The sequence below is a fragment of the Micropterus salmoides genome, unplaced genomic scaffold (genome assembly GCF_014851395.1).
Source record: "Micropterus salmoides isolate LMB-PRFRI ecotype aquatic unplaced genomic scaffold, ASM1485139v1 Ms_hic_scaffold_8, whole genome shotgun sequence".
NCBI classification, from domain to species: Eukaryota; Metazoa; Chordata; class Actinopteri; order Centrarchiformes; family Centrarchidae; genus Micropterus; species Micropterus salmoides.
In genome coordinates, this window is record NW_024044570.1 from 28897105 (window position 1) to 28918471 (window position 21367).

Below are 21367 nucleotides of genomic sequence, written 5' to 3' on the forward strand. Positions count from 1 at the left end.
TGATGGAACAGTGGATAAGACATATGCCTTTGGTGTGAGAGACCCGGGTTTAATTCCCCATTGTGACACGTACACCAACGTGTCCCTGACCAGGACACTTTACCCCTAGTTGCTCCAGGGGCGTGCGACCTCTGACATATAAAGCTATTGTAAGTAGCTTTGAATAAAAGCGTCAGCTAAATGTTTATGTAACTCATGTACAAACTCCTGAAAGCACTTCTGAACTGGCGGTTCAGGCCAGCTGTGACAAGGTCCACAAGATAAGGTACGCACACAGTCACACACACACTGACGGGTGACATCACTGCGGTGGCTAATAATACGACTTCCTCCTCCTGCAGGTACATCGACCTGTTCGCCCGGGCGGAGGAGTATGAAGACTCCCAGACCAAGCCTCCCAAGTCCCGCCGTAAGGCTCCAGCCCCATCGCCTGGCTCCCGGAAAGAAGTGGCTCCACCCCCCAACAATGAGGAGGAGAGCACCTCCAGCAGCGCGTCAGTACGTAGCCCCACCTCCACCTGCTCCTCTGTGTGAGGACAACCTGAATCTGCGTCTCGTTCTTTGATTGGTCCAAAAGTACAATGGAAAATTTTATATTTAATGTGTCTGATTTGTGAAACCAGAAAGCAGCTCTGTGTCCTCACCAAGAAGGAACCTCCAGGTTTGAAAAGTGAAGCTTCAAACCTGCATTCTCTCTAACAGCCAGCAGGGGGCGACTCCACTGGATCGTATAGAAGTCTATGAGAAAATGTGGCTACTTCCCAGCTGATCTATTACTTCAGTAAACACTTTTCTAATGATTTCATGGTCTCAGTTGTTAGTCTTCTTCAACACAGTATGATGTTCATTTAGTAAATTATGGTCCCATTTAGAGGAAAATAGACCAGAAAGCAGGGGAGGCTTTAGTGCGGGGCTACCTTGTGATTGCCAAGTTGCTATGTGTGAGCAAAATATGGTACCTCATGGATGTTCAGTCTGTGTTCAGGACGGAGCGGAACACCTCTTTTCCCTCAGCTGGACAGAAAGGCTGGAATAAAATACAATTAAATTAAATTAATAAGTCAGGTATGATATTGTAATACAGGCTACATTTCTTTCTCTATATTTAACCATATCAATATAACTGTATTAATCAATACAATTTCTTAAGCTTTGGATTACTGTCCAATATCAAAAAAACAATCTGATTACTCAAAAACTAATTGTAATGGACTCCACCAGTTTGCTTACTTTAATTTTTGAACGAACATGCATTGTTGTGTTCCTTAATAGCAAATAATGAAAGCCCACGCCATCCTTTACATTGAAATCCGGAAGTATTCCTTTGTGGGATCTGCAGTAGCTTTAAAGTGGCCAAATATTATAGTGTCCATGAAACTTCCTTTTCATTCAATGTCCATTCAGTTTTTTGCGGGCAATAAAACATGTGAAAGGATAAGTAACATAAGTAGCCTAAAAATAACGTTCCATGCTATGTAAAATTATAGAGCAATTGTGTTTTTACAGCGCTTCAAATTTCACAAAGTAAGCCATGTTAAAAATATGGGACTTTTACTTTGGAAAATCTCTAAATTGATAGGGTAAAAAAAATCGGTCTGTGTGGAGTCATAGTTCCTGAACTCAAATGTCTGTTGTTGTCAGGAATTATTTATTTACTGTTTTTCCATTAATTTCCACAATATTTAATTATATTTTTTGTCAGATTTTTTTTTTTTTACTTTTAGGGGACAGGTTCCTGCGAATATAATAAAGGAATTTCCATATACATATTTGGTATATAAAAGTTAACACTTTTGAAAACCGGGCGTTGTCTTATCCTAACGCTAAATTCACCAATGTGGTGCGCTCGAATCGCGAACTTTAAGGATTTCATAGCCTCTCTTCAGGTAAGATGATTGCGTTGCTGTGAAAGTAACGCAATCATTCACTGTTCCTTATATAAAATCTGTGGCTCCTTCCAGCCCTATAGACCGGAGTGGGACACATTTCTGTGAACGTAAACTTAATTTCCTTTCAAGGCGCGAGACCATGCGCGAGACGCATACACTTTCTGCACTCGTCTTCAAACTACCGCACCGCCAGTGCGTTATTATTCCATCGTTAACTTCCAGAGCATGAAAGCGCTAACATTTGGGTTAACCCTGGTTCGACAGTAAGTGCATTTGATTCATACATTGAGTTTAGCGCAGAGGCTCCGTGTATTGCTGCTATATGCATGAATAAACCAATAAACATTTTTATATCCTCTCCGTGGACCTAACTTTTACCTAGTTATGATAAAGTACTTTTGTAATATAGTCACATTATGTTGATATATTGTGTAGGCTTCTTCGTGAAGCCTAGTAACTTACCGGTAGCCTATTTTAAAACTAGTTAGTGACATGACCTAAGTCTGTCTGCATTTATTTAGCTTTAGCTTAGTCGCAAACCCTAGCATGGGTGTCACATAGTCATAGTCACATAGTGTACCATTACATTACTGACATGTACAAAGAGCTCCTGGCAGTGTCAGGGCAGCCTCTATTTTTAACCTAGCCTGATTTTGTAATAACATCAGCATCATAGCTATCTGTACACAGGGACAGATTCAGCTGAGCAGCTAGCAAACACATATGAACTTTGTTCCACTGTCCCAGTCCACCTTATTTCATAAGTAGGCCTACTCAGTTCATTCAATCCTGGTTCAGACTGCGGTCTGTGGACGCTGCAGTGTCTCCTCGGGACCACCAGAGATCAGAATTTATCAAGGAATGAAGGTCTGCCCCCTCTTATAAAATGAATACCAGAATCTTTAGGACATTGCAGGTGAAAATTATCTGGAAAGCATTTTGATATTTTAATAATTAAGTCAATAATCAGACAAAAAAAAATGATTCCAGCTTCTCAAATGTAAAGATTTGCATCTTTTTTATTTAATTGTAAATTACGTTATTTTCAGGTTTTGGACTGTTGGTCAGGCAAAACAAGCCATTTCAAGAATTTCAATTATCTCGGGCTCTGGGAAATTGTGAAAGGCATTTTCACTATTTTCTGATGTTTCATTAACTTAACGTTTAGTTTATCAAATCAAAAAGTAATTAGTGATGAAATAATCATTTGTTGCATTCGTATTTAACACTGCCAAAGTAACTTCTAATAAAGAGTATAACTATAGTGGAGCAGTGGCTATAGTCCTGCAACGACAGGAGCCAGGTTTGACCATCTGCCCTACTAAAATGTCCTTCTGCGAAACAGAATCTGACTGATTAATCGGCCTACCAGTATAATCGGCCCATATCAGCAAATTCCTGATAAATTGATATTGCTGTTTATAACACTTGATAAATGACAATTAAAAAAGAAACGGAGAGAGGAAGGGGGATCCTTCAAACATGTCATGATTGTTGTTGTTGCATAGTTTGTCCAACAGAGGGCGCTCTGCAACTACCATACGGCAACCAGCTGACATAATCAGCTGTACTTTTGTTCAAAGTACTACTTACAACAATATTTAAAAAAACAGTCTTTAAACTGTATTATCTCATGTTAACTTGGTGAGGTCTCATAAAATATAACAAATGTTAGAGATGAACTTTGTTTATGTTATGTGTTTCTGGAAAAAAAAAAGAGAAAAGAATATCACCTGATATATTGGATTTTAAATTCCTCAAATATCCAAATTGGTATGGGTTTTAAAAATCCCATATCGGTCGGGCTCTATTACGTATATCTATGATAAGAGAAATTAATTAAAATTGACAGTCTCTCTCTGAGCTTCTTTAATCTGTTAATGACATTACCTCCTGTACTTTGACATTGATAAATTATTTATTTCTTGCAGTGGGGAAACACAGTACAATAAAGACGGCCTGCTACAAGGTAGAGTTTGATTGAAGATATATTCACTCAAAACATGAGATCAAAAACTCATACTTACTCATCCCTTTTCCTCCACACAGGCCAGGCTATAGATTCACCCTTGTCTGAGATCGGCCTGCAGCAGGCCGACGCTGCAGGCCGTTACCTGAAAGATGTCAAGTTCAGCAACGTGTTTGTCAGTGACATGATTCGGGCCCAGCAGGTACGATGCTTTAGTTTTAGAGTAGGAGCAAGCTCTGAATCTTAAGATGAAAACTGAATCAAAACACTGCAGGTTTGCTTATTCTACTGTGTGATCAGATGTAATAGAAATACTAATGATGTATTCATCATCTCACTTTATGACATTTGTTCCTGTGAGCAATATTAATCATAGAGTGATAGTTAGTTAGTATAAATCATAAAAAACAGCAAACAGTGTCTTTAAATCAAGAAACTCACATCTGGGAAAACATCCCCTCTTCTTTCTGTAGAGCGCTAACAGCAGTATGTCACAGAATGTCACTATGTGATGAGATGATTGTGTATTATTTCTTCCAGACTGCTGAAACAATAATGAAACACAACAGCAGCTGTTCTGGTCTACAGATGGCGTGTGACCCTTTACTTAAAGAGATTGTGAGTAGCATATCTTTTTTGTGATTTTACAACTTTATCGCAGACGTTTTTTTTCTCACATAAACATGTCCTTACATAGAAAGTAGATATATTTACTTATTGATAAATAAACCTGAGTCATCCAGTCAATGACTTGTTATTTTTCAGAGCTTCGGGACAGCAGAGGGCGGACGGGTGCAAGATGTGAGGGAGATGGCCAAGGCGGCTGGTCAGTCGTTTCCAGGCTTCACCCCTCCAAAGGGGGAGACCCAGGAGCAGGTGAGGCTTGGGTTGTAGCTGTTGTAGAAGGGTCAAGTATCTGTTTCTCGTTTCATTAATTATGTGGGCATAATTTATTTCCCTTTCTGTCCTCCTCACTATTTTTTACTATTTGTATTTGTATATCTCTCTTTGCTCTCTTTCTCTTCTTAGAAGCTTATAGTTAGTTGTGATGCTTGGCTCTTTACAGCAAGTCATGCTCTACACAGGGTGCCAATAACTGTGTTAAAGCAAAAACTTTTAATTTATTTATTACACACTGATGTGATTTTCATGTTTTAATGTGCTCTTATTGATATTCCCACACTGAAAATAAAACATGTTGCTCCATAGCAGTAATTCCGTATGTATATCAGTATCGACTCATCATCATATCCGATAATCTTTGTGCCCTTTCAGTAAGTATTTACTGTCTTTCAGTTTATTACTGGCTATTGCCCAAAAAAGTATTTACACCTTTTAAAGTTTTCATATTTAATTGCCTTACAACATTGAATAAAATAGAAAATAGAAATCAAACAGAAAACATATTTTATGTGGCTTTTTATCTATATGAATTACAAATAATAATAATAATTATAATGAAATACCAAAGACTTTAATTTGACAAGGACCTTGCTTCTGGAAGGATAGATATCCATAAATGTTGGCTTATAAAACCAAAACCTTCTGCACTGCCAAACACTGCAGGGTGAATGAAAATCTTTAGATTTATTTTTAAATCATTTTCTTGGTATTGAACCTTTAATACTAAAATTATTTTAGCCCACAGACTTACAATTGGAAAGATCATCTTGACCTTAAGATGCTTTGGGAAAATGGGACACTCATCTGTTGCACTCCCAATCTGGATCCGACCATCCGATCTGAATTCCGTGAAACAATGTACACACACCACTACTGAGTGACAGAAAACACTTATCTCCTCAGTAAATCACTTTCTCTGTATGGGCGTACACATGCTCAGGGCATCTTTGCATCCACATGATTTTATTTCTTTTCTATCTGCCAGAGCACTTGCTGTGAATCAGGAGGGTCAAAGTGCATGCCCTTCCACTGTCCAACAAGAGTGTTCGTCACTACACCTGATTTAAAAGTCACCACTTGGCTTTGTGCTATTTCTGTTAGAGGCTGTGTGGGAGGACTGTGTGTGCGTGTGCGTAGAAAGCAAATGCAAGAGAAGCACGGTGAAGTTTGTAACAGATGTTTGCTCTGTTCAGGTGAAGGAGCGGGTCAAAGCATTTTTGGAGAAAGTGCTCCAGCAGATTGGGGTCGAACACTGGCACGACAGAGGGGGGGATGAAACCTCCTCATCCACTCCACCAGAAACGTCTCCTGTGGAGGGAAAGGCAGACGATGGGGTCAGGGGCCTCTCTGTCCATGCTTTGGTTGTCACCCATGGGGCCTACATGTGTGTGGCAGTGCGCTACTTTGTGGAGGAGTTACATTGCTCCTTGCCTCCGGGTTCTGACAAAGCACATATGTTCTCTTTGAGTCCTAACACAGGTCTGTGTCGGTTTATATTAATCATGACAAAAGAGGACGACAGGTTCAAATTGTCAGGGATCCGCTGTGTGTTTGTTCACAGAGGGGACCATGTCACATAGTAGGAGCTAGATGAACGGAGGTTTTTAAGAAATGTAAAAGAGATAACTAAGAGACTCAACACTGAGTTTGATAATATTGTAGGTTATATTATTTAGAGGTTCTGTATTTATTTTTCATTTGGTGCTCAATCACCTCACAGTACAGTTTATTCAAATTTTAAAATTGACGCCAAAGTTTTTTCTTGTTTGCTCAATATAAGCATGTTTTGACAACAGAATTTTTTTTTTTTTAAACGTGTATGTCAGGTGTTGAGGTGCTGTTTATTATTGTATAGTTTAACAGTGGCATTATGTTAAGAAAACATTACACAATACTTAAATTAACTGAATTCAGAAATCCAGTTTATACTGACCAAGATATGGATTAAATAATACATATAGTGCATATGTTGCAACTGCAACAGTGTTGACTTTGTCATTGTTGTGTGTTAACACTTGGTCAACAAGCCCAAACAGATTCAATGGCTGTTGTCACTGGGATTCTGTAATTGAAACACTTCATTATGTAGGAATACTGTCAGACTTGAGCAGTTTAGTTTTCTTCTTAAAGAAGGAAATGTAGCTGTGGAAACCTGCCAACAGGAATAGAAGAAGTCTTTTTCTGATAAAACATCCACATTCAGTCTACGCTGGTTCTCATTTCTCTTTATATAGACACACAGCCTGGAACGTTTTCATTTCAGTAAAAGTGCTTCTTCATTTACATTCTCGTCTGCATTGATCTCATTTGGACATTGTTTGTTCAGGGCTAATGTTTGCCAGTTACATAACCAATTGGCTGCGTGCTTAATAACCATGTGGTTTTTGTGGCCTTTTACTTGGAAAATAATTGGTTGGTGGGCAAAATAATGTGCAGCCATTTATTTGTTGTTCTAGTAAGTCAGGGCCAAAATGTTTGTGAGACATTGTTAATTGTGATCACCGTAACCTGGTCAGGAATGTTGAAAAGAAACTTTGCTGCGGCATGTACAGGTGATTTACACTTGTTTTAATGGACCCCAAAGAAAACATGAATACAAGCGGAGAGGAAAAGACACAAGACCCGCTTTCATTCCCAGTTCCTCTCTTTCCCTCCCATTACAATTTGCTAGAAAGGAAGTTACATATATATGTGATCATGGAAGCAACAACTAAAGACAGAGTCTCTAAAGGGTGCAATTCCTTCATGCTGTGTCATACTGCTGCCTCACGGACACATATAGTATGGTATACAGTACAGCCGACAAGACACTCAGCAGAATAGTTACAGTTTATTTGTCCACATCAGAAATAACACAAGATGAAATATATAAATAATAAAACAGTAGGCTAGGAAGGAAGTCATTTAACATATTTCAATAAATAAATACCTTTTCATTGCTGTGACTATTGGTGTCCGGCACCTGACATCATTTGATCCTGTCCTTTATTGCTGCAAATGGCGGGTGATTTTTTTTCCCCCAGTTTGTTTGCTTTTAAAACTCCTGTTTTTAAAGCATTACTGCGTCAACAAATTAACCTATAAATACTCATAATTACTTACAAATTGCACATTTTTAAAAATGCAAAACAAACATTGCCACATCTGGCCCAAGGTTTAAAATTTAACTGACACAAGAGGTTAAAGGACAGCAGGACCGGGACCAAACTTGCTGCATGATTATGTCGAATGTTGCCAGACTTATCCTTCACCTGCTATTCAAACAGAAGAGCCGCCGTTATGTAACACTGTTTATGAGGCCATTACAAAGCATAATAGTTCCATCAAAACAAATTGTGAAATATTTGATTCAAGGCTTTTATAAAATGCTATCTCTTTTCTCAGAAGTTGTTTAATGCTTTTGTGTGACCTCATAAAATAACAAACCCTCTGGGATCAGTTTGACTCTAGCAGCTCGTTACAAGTCATTCTATGGCTCTCACGAATACTGAGGTCCACAAATGCAGGACAAGGTGTCAAGAAGTATCTACTCCCACTGTGCAGTTAAATGTAAAGTGAGTTTTCAGAACAAACACAAAGACTTGCAGCCCCTCTTGACTTTTTACTTATTAAACCCAAGTTCAGTATCTTAGTCTTGTTCTGCTCGGTCTGCAATATTAGTCTTGACAGGACTGACAGGCCCGTTGGGCTGTAAGACCCGCAGGGGGTCGTCACAGAAGGTGATGGTCTCTTTAGATACAGCGCCGGCCTGATCCTGGTCAGGCTTGGCAGAATGTGAGGGATGTGACTCTGATCTTAAAGGATCAGAGGGGTTCACATACTCACTCCTCCTCTGTCTCTTAACCAAGTAGAACTTCTTCACCAGGGCTAATGGAGGTTCAGGTGGCTCCTGGTGAGCAACTCGCAGTTCTGCTCCCTCCAGTTTGAGCAGCCGGCGTCCCATGAGCACTTCACGGTGGTTTGCCAAATCTAACCAAATGCACTGGAAGAGACAATCTCTGTCCTTTTGCCTCTATTGAGAAGGAAAAAGAAACAACCAAATAAAACAAGTTTAATGTTGCTGTTTTCCCTGCACTTATTTCCTGACTTCACTCAATTTAAGTTCATCTAAAAAAAATACTCACAGAGTTGTACAGATCTCCCTTTAAGTCCATACAGAGGAACCGTTTTCTTCTCAAATTAAATATTGACACAACGTAGCTTGTGTCTGTTGTTGCTGGCAAAATAACTGTAAGCAAACAGGTTTAAATATATATATATATATATATATATAGAACAGTTTTAGAAACATGTTTGAACATGAAGGTGACTGGCTGCCAGAAGTCTTGTTAGCTTGTATAGATGACATGCAAAATATGCTTTGGACACATAAATTCGAATTTATTTGTAAGTTTATCCAGAAATGTGCCATGCTGAATGTCTTTCCAAACATGTTTTACCAATTACTTTAGAATATTGCCCTCTAAAAAATGAAATGAACTAAGCTGGATGAAGACATAAATGCGATTAGTATTTAAAAGACTTAAATTTATAGACTAAATGTAAGTGGAATAGTTGTGTTTTTCTGCATATAGGCAGACTTACCCAGAAAGTGTCTGTGAATGCCTTTTCTCATTGATCCGCTCAGCTCCAAGTAGAAACCTCCCGTACCAGCGGATGTATCCGAATATGCTCCTGTGTTAAAGCTGCTCTGCTGGTGTTGTAAAAGTTGTTCTTGGTCTTGGAGCCTCGTTGTACAATCCACCGGTACAGACTTATGTACGGCAATCAGTATGAGTGAGAAGAAAGCCGGTTGCATGAATAACGGGGATGCCATAGTGTCTTTACAGCACGACTGTTCAGTTTGGTGTGCTGGCAGCTACTGTAGGAGGAGAAAGTCCAGCAGGTCTATTTAAACAGAGGGCCGTTAAACTAGCTCATTCACCATGACAAACTCATTTAAATGACTCATGGCCAACCTGTTTTTCCACGGTTAGAGGCTGCTGAGGTGGAATTCCTGCAGGTTCTAGCTGGTAAAAATACAATTTATCTTATCTAAAAAAAACTTATCTAAAAAAAACTTTTTTTAAAACCCAACGAAGATTCTACTTTACTCATGTCTGATTCTGGCACACACTTCATCAGCCTGTGTTGATTGTTGTTAAACCTGACATTGTACACGCATGTCAGTAAATTATACCTTTATAGCTTAGGTATAAATTACTGATTCTTAATGAAGATTTGAATCTGTTGTTTCAAAGTATGTTGGCTGACATCCAAGGAGAATGACTCATACCCCGTTTCTTAATGAACTGTACACACAGTCCTCTGCCTCTCACTTTCTTTCACGAAAGTAGATATTTCTTTTGTTAGATAGATTTGTGGCCTAATTTTGAGTGATTTTAATGTTTTTACCTCATTTAAAAAATTAGAAAATTCCCTGAGCTCTTGACTTCACGATTGTTTCTATAAGTTTTGATCAACTTTCGAAAGCAATTATATTCTAAAGTTGACATTGTAGAGATGGAATGCTTTCGCCTGACAAAAACCGTATGTAGGACAAATAATAACATGGTTATAAAAACGTTTATGATATAATTTTGATTGGACATTTTGAAGGCAACTTGTGATTAGATGGCTTATATTTACAATCTGAGCTGTAAATGATATTTACAGGAACTTTCACAAGTTGTATTCCTGTACAGCCTATGTACAAAGCATATTTATGAGCAGAGGCATCTATCAATTTCAGGCTCCTTGGAAGAATATTATACCACAAAGAATGGATTATGGTAGCACTCAAGAGGGTAGTGACAGTATTTTACTTATTGATGAGGGAAACAGACATTAACAGGAATTTAGGGAACCACTTTATGTTACAGGTTCCTGAAAATTACATACCTGGAGTGATATGTCATTTAATACTAAATTGAGACAAAGGTCTGTGTGAAGGAATTTTAGGCGTACTATGACACAGGTTTCCCCAGGTCATGATACGGTCAGTAGCTGAGCTAAACTAAGCCAAAGTAGACAGCCTGTGACTCTCCAAAACAGTAGGTCAGACTCTGTCTCTCCACTCTGCCTGCTTGGTCGACTGACTGATGCAACTGCCTTGATAAGGCCGAACTCTGTGGTTCATCTTCTAAGTAACCCAAGGTTGAGATTATCTTTATTTTGTTTCATTAAAGACAGACTGACTGGCTCTCTTTAGAAAGTGTTGCATGTGACTTGAATGACACACAACGTGATTTAGGTTAACTTAGGAAAGCATAGTGTCTTGTTTTGAACCAATATCCAATAGGATCTTCACACATGTGTAGAGGGGTGAACAACAATTTTATCTGGTCCACATTGTGAATCTCTGTAAGTCTAGGAGGGATAAATATCCCCCGACAGAAAGCATCCTTCAGATTTGGTTTGGTACTACACTGTGTTCTCACTCTGTAAGCCAGACAGAGCCCATATAAGGACTTTAATGCTGATGCTGTTATTGTAGTTTGCTGTGTTGAGCTGGAGAAGCATTTGTTTATTTTCACATGAATTTCTTTGAAAGACCTGCTCCATTTAAGCCCAAACAAATATTAATTTATTATTAAATACTTAAAATATATTGACTTGTATGTTTGCTTGTGACATTTTTGTACATTCAGCTGACCTGCTGTGTACTGACTAAAACTCTGTCTATTTTAAATTACAGCTATGTTCAGAAATGTACTAGGCTTAAACTAAACTCAACGATTAAGAAAAGAATCCATAAAGTGTGACTGAATTTGTACTATTTCCTGTTTCAGTTTGGTTAATTTATATCTGCATTTACTTACACATCAGTTAAAATGTTGCCCTTCTACCTGTTGTCAAGCTTCACCAGAAGAGGGCGTCACATACTGACTCATGGTAATTCATGATTTTGTCTCTAGGTTTAACAAATTTCAGTGCCTGCAATAATCTGTCATTCAGGGTCAAGAAGCATGACGATGTAAACATGTAGCTTTAAAGCATTCAGTCACAACAGCTTTTACAAAACGTCTTTTATTATCATCTCAGGAATACAGTTGACTGCTGTGCACAGCACATACGTACAAAAATAAAAGGAAAACCATTTGTCATATAGTATTTTACTTACTCGTCATCATATTTTTCAGAAACAAATGATTGGAGAAGTCTGTTGTTTCAAACTAATTTACAATCATTTCAATAATCGGAACTAAGGCAGAAGGTGAGGTATATGTTAAAAAAGAGGAGGGGGACTCAGAGGAAGCACTCTCCCCTCAGTGCAGGAATAGAAAACTGAGAGAGAAACACAAAGGCTGCTGGCACACAGGGACACACACACACACACACACACACACACACACACACACACACACACACGTCTGATCCCAGATCCTCCCACAGACCTCCAGTTCCCTGTGAACCAACACATTTTAAAACCAGCAGAACAGGTATGATAATTACAATGGCAAAATCCAGACACTGGATCCTTAATAAAAGGGGCTAACACATACCGAGTCTGTTCGTAACTCTATATGCATAATGAGGAATTAAGGACGTGAGGGTTAATGTTGAAAGATGCTATTTTTCTTACCATTAACTACCTTCTCCCAGTCACTGTTAAATCGTACAACCTTTTCTGCTTTGAAACAACAGCATGCAAAAGTTGTAGAGCTTCTAATAGAGTAATCTTTCCTTTTAACTTTCAATTGTCCAGCGTTGATAAAGCTGACACCAAGTGAAGTTGTTTCTGTTGTAAACAATAACAACTTCTCAGGTGTGCCCTACCACTTGAGGAGCCATTGTAACTTTACAATTCCCATTCAGCCATACAGCTCATCACTTGTTGTGCTGACAGCGACCTCTGAAACATATATTAAATCAGAAATCACATACAGTAATAAACACAATGTTGCCATCAAATACAAGTACTTTTGATCTTGCATGTCAGCTTGTTTTGATGAAAACATAGCAAGGGGGGGGGGGGGGGGCATATATCCCTGCACAAGTAAATTGCACTCCATGAAGATTTTGTAGATTTTGACAAATTAGCCGAAATACCTTTTCCAAGCAACTCCTCACTGCCACAAAACCTGTCCAGAAAAAGTTACAAGTGATCATTTTCTGATTATAGTGATGTGATAACGGCTGATCAGTCAAAATGAGTAATAAGACACTCAAGGTGTCAGTATTCAAAAAATATTAAACATGACATCCTGGAAGTGTCGAGTCGCTCTCTTGGATCACAGTATTCAGTCTGCCAGACAACCTGTTTAACTCAGGTCTCCCGTTCCTGGAAGCATTCGATTATTTATTTTATTTAGTGGCCGTTTGCTACAAAACCACCAGCTCAAACCACAGTCAGTGCTTTCTTTTGACAGACATCCCTCAGTGGCCTCTGTGTTGCCTTTCTCCATCCCTCTCGTCTCTATCCTCCCCTGTGAGGAGAGTACAGTACATCAGCTTGCACAGTCAGACAATGCCCTGTTATTCCTGACTCAAGGTAAATTGATCTGATACCATCTCCACTGTCGCTTTGGCAGAAACAGAACATGACAGGAGCGTGCTCAGCTGGACACACGCACACGCACACATGCTTACATACACACTCATTCTGACCAGATACTGCACATTCCTCTCTGCTACTAGACACAAGCTGGAGCTTAAAGGGCATGTAAACCATTGCTCATCAATATTTTGTCAGTGCATTACAGAAATTTTAGAAAGAGCATGAGGTAAAATACGATAACATATAAATGAGACCTTGCTACTTTCTTTTAATCATGTTTCAACCAAATTGGCCTGACAGGTGGTACCAAAATACCATCAAGTACCAAAATATAATATTTTAATTCAAAGTCATTCAAAATTGAGCTCAATCGCACCTCATTTCAACGTTAAATAGACTCCGCTCAGAAGTACAAGAAAGGTGCAGAATCATTAATATCTTCATTGCCCGTTACAAGACATTTTTGTCTTGATCAAGAAACAGGTGCAGAGCTCCGTAAAAAAAAAACAAGGTAAAAGTCGTTGAGAGGGACCAGAAAACACGCCTACATCAATAACAGGACACAGAGCCCACATCTTCGACCTTGGTACAAAAATGGCTCAGATGAATGGGACAGGAATCCAAGGGCCCTGCACCGACTGTCCAGCCTGACATCAACTGACGAGGGGCCCCACCAGTCTGATGCTCAGGTATTTTACCCCACATTATCCACATCCTCGCCAAGTTAAACAAACAACCAGTGCCACATGCAGAGTCCCATTTAAGTCCTCTGTACATCATTGCTATCTTCAACTCCGCTTGCTCTTTGTCCTCCTCCCCCTCGTCTACACAATGGAAAACTACAGTATTTGAAAGAGGAGCGCAAGCAGTTGTTGAATTCAAGTATGGTATGCTGCATACACAAAGCCTGAATGAACATTGCTGATGTAACCATTTGGTTAATTTCTTTTTGCAACATTGCTCATAGCCGTACTGTAACTCAGTGACCAATCTAAATGCATAAATAGCTTAAAAATCTGGGATCCATGAGCCCTATCCACATCATCTAAATGTCAGACTGGGTTATCTTAAGCAGTGTTCATAAATCCCAGGATCGTGAACTCTAAAGCAGTTCCAGTTCTCTCTAAACCAAACTGGAATATTTACACTATTTCAAATGAATGCAGCAGACCATCATGTTTACAGTGAATCGACAACTGAGTGCCATCCACTGGAACTGCACTCCTTTCTGCATAAACACGTTACTTTAAGTGCCAAATATCATCAAACCAGTGTGAAAGTCAAACAGCTCCCATCGTCATTTTTGCTATAAACTCAAAACGAAAATCAGCAACAAAATATCAAAGCTACAGACCAGATGCAACAGTTTGCACCAACTCAGTATGAACTGGAGGGAAATATAACATTCAACAGACAGAAATGGAGGACATTTTGCTTCATAGTGTCAGGTCTATCCACCCCCCACCTCCCACAATGAGAAAAAAAAACGTTTCCAATTAAGCTGCTCTCAAACCAAGCAATTCCACATACATACATAAAATAAATACATGCCCACACATATAGTACACACTCAATCTGGCCTGACGATCTGGCTACAAAATTTGTAAAAGTAAAACCTGGGATTGTCAAAGCTCCCTTGGACATGATAGTGGGGGGGTGTGGACTAAATCTAGCTTTCCATATTAATAACAAGAGGCTCCACTGGGTTCTGTGCAGCATAGAGTCTCAATTACTTAACTGATCTAATAATGGAAAGAAAATAAAGTGGAGAAACCTCTGGCCATCGAGGAATTGGGCTAAAGCCCCCCAGTGGTGTCTGAGGGAGTGATGACTTGCGTTTCGTTCCTATTTCTGACTTGAGCACCACATTTCTCACATGCAAGGGCAAAGGGGTCCGCAAGTAAGAATTCAAGACACCGCCACCTCATGACGAAGCAAGAAAAACCACCGTCATATTTGCAAGTGCTCCAGTTGCCCTGACAGTAACAATCGAACATAGACTGGGAAATGTCCAAGGCCTTGATGGATGACAACGAAAAAAACTAACATTTTAAGTAAACAGGCATTCTTCTCAATTCTCAAATTTCATGCACACATTTCTCTTTTTCTTCTTCCTCTTCTGCTCAGGATATGGTGCTTTGAGGTAATAACGTATCCATTTCATTTCCAAGAGGATCAACTGTCATCCGCTGACAGTGCAAGACCAATTCCAGCAAGCACCCATAAAAACTGAGGGGATAAATGACGTCTCTCCATCCCCTTCATATCAAAAAATGATGAAAATCATAAAAGCAGCAAAGAATGGCATTTCCATCATTTCTAATACAAAGTAATCTACCCAAATATACATATAAAGTTTGAATAAATACTATCAGATATAGTGGTATTTCTTTCTTTTACAGTCCATTTTGTCTTTTGTGTTTGTACGTACGTATATGGTATTTATGTTACCTGGGAAATAATCCACATGTGCAAATAAGTTTGTTATTGCCAGTTTTTGCTCATCATATTCTGGGTAGGAAGTGCGTTACAGTCATGGCAGTGGTGGCCTTGTTGCCCCTCTTCACTCGGCCATGCTTGCTGAGTGCTATGTAGGAGCCTCTGTAAACCAGAGACTCATAGGCGTTGTAGTTGTTTGGGAGCAAGCTCTCCTTGAACTTGCACTCGTCATGGAAGACTGTCTGGAGAGGACAAAGAGACAGACAGTGTGAATTTTAATGAGCTGCTCAAGAAATAGACCTTTTGTAGTTTGAAGCTATGATAGCAGAACATTAAAAGGCTCTTTAAAAATATTCTGAGCAATGCACAACAATATAAAGCTAAATTTAGATACGCACAGCAATGGGAAAAATTAATTTTGACAATGTAAAGTTATCTTTGTGCAATCTCCCAGCAGCAACAACCACTTTAAAAGGTGTATTACATTTGCTCCTTTAAAAATAGGTATTCATTTAATTGAAATATACACAGTGAGCCAAATAAACTACTATTAGAAAGTAATTTTCCACACACAAGGAAGTTCTATCAAGTGTTGGTCTATTCCCAGAAAAGACCTGAATTTAAATTAAACTGAACTGCTGAACTTTAAAGGAATAGTTTGATATTTTGGAAAATATGCTGATTCACTTTGTTGCGACAGCTACATCCAGGAGACACTGTAATGATAAGGTAACAAAATCTGCCTATACAGCCCATGCTAACCAGGAACGCGGCCAGTCGATAATGCAGTAACTTACTACAATCCATATTTATGTTTTTTGTTAGGCTGCGACCTCTAGTGGCAAAAGAAGTCAGGTGATGTGGCATAAAGAGTGACAAAGTCAACATAACGAGGTTAGTGGGGTGGATGTACTAGGTGTCAAGTAAACTAAGGACTTTCACTCAGGAGACTGAGGTTTGAGTCCCGTGAAAGTCAAAGGTGACGTGTTTTAAGTTATATGACATATTATAGATGACTTTTTGTAGATGACTTACGTCACATGACATGATAAGGTAATGTACTTATTTTAACCCAAACCACGATCTTTTCCTCAACCTAACCAAATGGTTTTGTTGCCTAAACCTAACCAAACTACTACCATTTCACAATGTTTACCACATGTTAAACGTCCGGTACGCGTGTCACTGGACTGGTACTTGCCAACTCTCGTACATGTCACCAGCACCTCTAAAGCCCACTAATTAACGTGTTTTATTTTGTTTGTTGAATTCATAGCAAATAAGCCCACGTAAAACCACAACAAATTGGTGAGCTGTAGAGGTGCTGGTAGATCCAGATTTTTACCTTTGGTAAGAGACAAGTATGCCTGTATCCCTGCATTTCCAGTCTTTATGCTAAGCTAATCGTTTCCTGGCTACAGCTTCTTGTTAAACAGACTGAGAGTGGTATGGGAGTGGTCTCGTCTAACTCTCAGCAAGCAAGCATATAAACCTATTTTCCAAAATGTCCTAAAACTATTACTTAAACTCTCAAGGACATATTTAAATTAACCAAGGTACGAGTGTAACAGAGTCCAAAGAGTCTCTAATTCCCACTTAAAGTCTCTCAATTAAAAATAATCTCTAAAGAAAGAACAATATGACTGCTCTGCTACTCTAAGCTGTGCTTGAGCAGCAGAGCAAATACTCTGTACCATGTGGCCTAATTCAATCTCTTATCAGATCATCAGCCTGCTCACAAGCTAACGCTTCATCACTCATGACCAGATAACCGACTCACATTCTGTCTGTCAAATATGTTGGCCACAGCAAGTAAACCAGCAGCCATGTGTCAGCAGGGCTCTGCTAAACACATTGTTTCCTCCCCCACCACCTGGAACATTTATGTATTAATAGCTGCCATTGCTCTAGAAGCAAACGAATGACATCGTCTAAAGGTTATCTCCAGTAACTACAAATGCAACTTGTCTGTGTGATGAGGACAAAAAGATCTGGTTTAACTAAATTATCATTTCAACCATAAGAAGTTACAGTTGAAACTGAGTTTCTTTGTTATCAGGGCAAAAAAAACAAACATAAAGGGGTCATGAATGCTTCAAAAACCTGCTTGCAATAAAAGATTTGAAAGAATTCAATAAAGTAAAGAGTAAAAAGATAAAAATAAGAAATACATATATGGTGTATACACATCTTAACCTCACCTAAAGAGTCCTCTCTCTCCTAAAACCTGTTTTTTTCAAGTGACTACACAAAACACCCAACACATTCAGCCGCAGGATCAAATGAAGGCCTTTGGGAACCTAAATTAACATGTCCATAAAACCATTGTCACAGCATTCTGGGAATTTGTGGGATACTACATTTAAGTTTTAATTACAGCCAATTATTGCTATTATTACACCTTTGAAGAATTCTTCAGAAGAATTTTCCTCTCACAATTGGTAAGAGGTGGCTGTCTGTACAGCCATTTAAAACCTGAAGAAAAAACAACCTGCACCTCACTGGTGCTGTTACACCGTGTACAAAATCCTTTATCTGCCATAACCTAATAAGCTCTAAGTCGCTTCCCATCAGGTTTGAGTCAGAGAACCAGGGTTTCCATCTTTTAAATGCAGGTGTTCTCTGAGGATGTATCAAACATGAAAAATCCAAACGGTGCTGTGCATTGAAGTGACTCTATGCCCACAACACCCCAGATGGTGCCAAATTCACACAAGGTAGCATGTTTCCTATAACTGGATGCTTCTCAGAAATAGAACATGCACAACTGCAGTTTGGTGAGAGCAGCAAACAACCATGGAAACACCTCAGATGTTATGCTGAAGTGAAACATTTTTAGAAAGATTGCAAACTTATAAAGCATAAGTCAAAGATTTATTTATTTTTTGGAGGTTATATATGTGGGAGAAGTTGCAGGTTGAGGTGAGTTGGGTGAGTTGAGTCTTTGCCGCCCAAGATGTGCACCGCCCTGCCAAATAAGCGCTTTGCCGTTAAAATCGATTTCTGCTGACAGGTTTCTTTGCGTCAGGGGGTTTTCCCTCCTCCTCCTCCTCCTCACACACACACGACCACATTACAGGCGCGTGGACCATGCATCTGTTAACCTCATCATTATTTACCCATAGGCCACCAGGCCTAGCACACTTGCTTTAAATAGAACTTTATAAATTCCTGATGAAATTAACATGGGATTTCACAACACACCCTGCTAGATATAGAGTCCCATCCATGAAATGTGACTGTGACCGACCTGCAAGTGCGTCTTGTGTTCAAGATCCCATTAACTAACATTGCTGGACAATAAATGAAATACAGTGCATACCTACCGTTCCGTATAACCTTCCACGGCTGTTCATTGCGACAAACAACTCACTCTTCACCCCATATAGGCTCACCACTCCTCTCTCCACCGTAGAGATCTCTATTAGGCCTGATACAAGACAAAGAATTATAACATTAGAGTAAAATATATGTGTATATTATAAAATAGCCTGCCAAACGATCATCCTGGCTGATCAGTGGTTTATAATGGTGACTGTAGCACAGTGCTCTCTGCGTCTATGGGTGTAACCTTGCAGATTGCTGCGCAGCATGCCGAGTCTTTGTTCTGCATCTTTCACCCCATCATACATTTGCACCCAGCCGCGTGTCAATTAAGCGCATTCTGGTTATTGCAATAATTGCAGTAATTGCATTGACGTGCACGGCCATTGGTCTCTGGACCGCCCTCGCGGGGCTGCGTAAAAATAAGTTGTGTCTAAAAGCGTCCATACATTCATGTCATGGTTGAGCTTGGGGAGGAAGGGGGAGGAAGGGGGTGTTCAGCACTGATGGATACTTATTTTAATAGATTTGTCTTGCCGTGGAGGAAATTCAATTCTCCCCCAGAGTCGGATGACATATGATCATGCAAATGAATAGAGGGGATACACTAGCCTGCTCATCACAGATCCATGCTTATTGACTCTTTTTTATGTTTATTGCATTACATTGGTGGAGGTATAACTCACTGTACTGGTTTTCATTATGTGCACCGTTTATCCCGCCGTCGGGGAGGATCTGAAGGTGAAACCCGATGCCCACGTTGCAGTAGAGCCTCCGCACTCTTTTGATGCCCAGCAGATAGTCACTCTCCCAGTTCAGCTCCGGTTTCTCCCCTGAGATCCCCAGTACAGAGCGGGAGAAGAGGGTCTCCCATCGTTTCTCCAGTAAAGTTGCATTTGTCCTGCTGCTCGGTAAAGGGTACGCTGACACGATCCCCAGCAGAAAGCCCAGGAGAACCACCGCGGTCAGCGTCCAGTGCGGCGTGCCGGCCTCGCAGGACATACTGACGAGGAGCCTTTGCGCAACGGCCATCCGGTTTACCTTCGGGCCACGTGGTCAAAATTAATGACCCTAAAAATACCGCTCTTCTTGTTTTGCTTCCTTCGGCATGCTGGCTGAGGGTTATTTTGGGAGCGCAGATCAGGGCTTTGGGCATGAAACGCAAGCCCCGGTGCAGAGGAGGAGAGGAGACGGGAGAGTGCGCGGCAGAGCTGGAGGTGATGGTGATGGTGGTGATTACCATGTTTTGCAGCTCCTCCGCGCCTCTCTCTCTCTCTCACACACACACACACTCTACCTTTCTCCCTCTCTCCCTCTCGCTCTTCCCCTATCTGTCTCTCTCTCGGTAAGAGTTCAGCATAGATCCTCTACCACTCACCAAAAACCCTGTTTGAACCTTGCCAGGGCTATCGCATCCCTAGATGACATCATGCTGACTCCACCGCTGGGACAATACAAGGGTAGAGAGGGTGGTGACAGCAGGAAAAATACCAAGTCTGTGGAGAGTTGATGGGAATAGCCTACTGTCACTGCTGGTCTGGAAGCAGAGAAAGCTTATTGGTGGCGTTCAGCGGCCGTGGGACGCGAAGGGGCTGCTCCCAAATTGGGTCGGTGGTCATATGTCTGTCAGGCAGCTTCCTTATTTAGAAGGAAGGTGTAAAAACAGGCCCACTTGTCATCGGAGAGCAATGACAGGGCTCTTGTGGTCCTGCTTCTTCTGCTGCCCCGTTCAAGAACTTTCACCCGTAAATTGTGTTCTTCTGGGCCTAGAATCACTTATTAGCTGGGGCACAGAGCCAGCAAGGTGTCCATCGCCCCTCAGCCGCTAAAATCAGGGTTCAAGACCTCAGTGCCGGCCAGCATCCGCCCTGCTGACGTGTCCGTGAGCAATACACTGGCTCTCCCTCAGCTCTGCAGCAGCGTGGTTAGGTAATGAAGGCCCAGAGTGGCATTTTAATTAAGTATCACATTTGTACAAGTGCACCAGAACCAACGCATTCCTCATGGTGCATTCGTGAGAACTATGAGGAGCAAGCTGGACATGCCAGTCATGAAATGGAACACATTGTCAGCATGCCATTCCCTGCAACATGAAAGCCTATCGTCTTTTCCATGTAATAGATAATGCCACCAGCAGCAGCATGCCCATGCGCCAGTGAGGCCCAGTGCAGTTGCGCACCAGCAGGCGCTCTTGCACACATCAGTTACCCAAGATTTCCAAAGGATGGCACTATTTCATAATTTTAATCACTGGTGGACAGCCTTTAGTCTTAGGTGTCTGTACACCAAACTGCATTGACATATTTAGACATTTAATGCAAAACAATAATCTCTTAAATAAAATAAAATGCAACTCACATTAAA

At 40.3% G+C, this 21367-nt stretch overlaps 3 protein-coding genes across 5 annotated transcripts; 1 reads left to right on the forward strand and 2 right to left on the reverse strand.

Moving 5' to 3' along the window:
• Positions 1-292: 292 nt before the first annotated feature.
• Positions 293-7044, forward strand: tigara (TP53 induced glycolysis regulatory phosphatase a). 3 transcript variants are annotated; one of them, XM_038705827.1, is made up of 7 exons: positions 376-498; positions 624-1524; positions 3821-3858; positions 3939-4060; positions 4399-4476; positions 4624-4734; positions 5955-7044. In XM_038705827.1, exons 2-7 carry the CDS (start codon positions 1469-1471, stop codon positions 6339-6341), a joined length of 792 nt encoding a protein of 263 aa, XP_038561755.1. In that variant the 5' UTR covers positions 376-498; positions 624-1468; the 3' UTR covers positions 6342-7044. The 3 variants fall into 3 exon arrangements, with proteins under 3 accessions (XP_038561754.1, XP_038561755.1, XP_038561756.1); XM_038705826.1 differs by lacking the exon at positions 624-1524 and having other exon boundaries at positions 293-498; XM_038705828.1 differs by lacking the exons at positions 376-498; positions 624-1524 and adding an exon at positions 1896-2152.
• Positions 7045-7308: 264 nt separating this feature from the next.
• Positions 7309-9641, reverse strand: LOC119893583. Its single transcript, XM_038705829.1, has 3 exons — positions 9346-9641; positions 8886-8989; positions 7309-8773 (listed from the first exon to the last, which is right to left on the reverse strand). The coding sequence occupies exons 1-3, from the start codon at positions 9575-9577 to the stop codon at positions 8390-8392; spliced, it is 720 nt and encodes a 239-aa protein (XP_038561757.1). The 5' UTR covers positions 9578-9641; the 3' UTR covers positions 7309-8389.
• Positions 9642-11224: 1583 nt separating this feature from the next.
• Positions 11225-20528, reverse strand: fgf6a (fibroblast growth factor 6a). The gene is made up of 3 exons (XM_038705830.1): positions 19690-20528; positions 19006-19109; positions 11225-15921 (listed from the first exon to the last, which is right to left on the reverse strand). Exons 1-3 carry the CDS (start codon positions 20033-20035, stop codon positions 15745-15747), a joined length of 627 nt encoding a protein of 208 aa, XP_038561758.1. The 5' UTR covers positions 20036-20528; the 3' UTR covers positions 11225-15744.
• Positions 20529-21367: the final 839 nt, after the last annotated feature.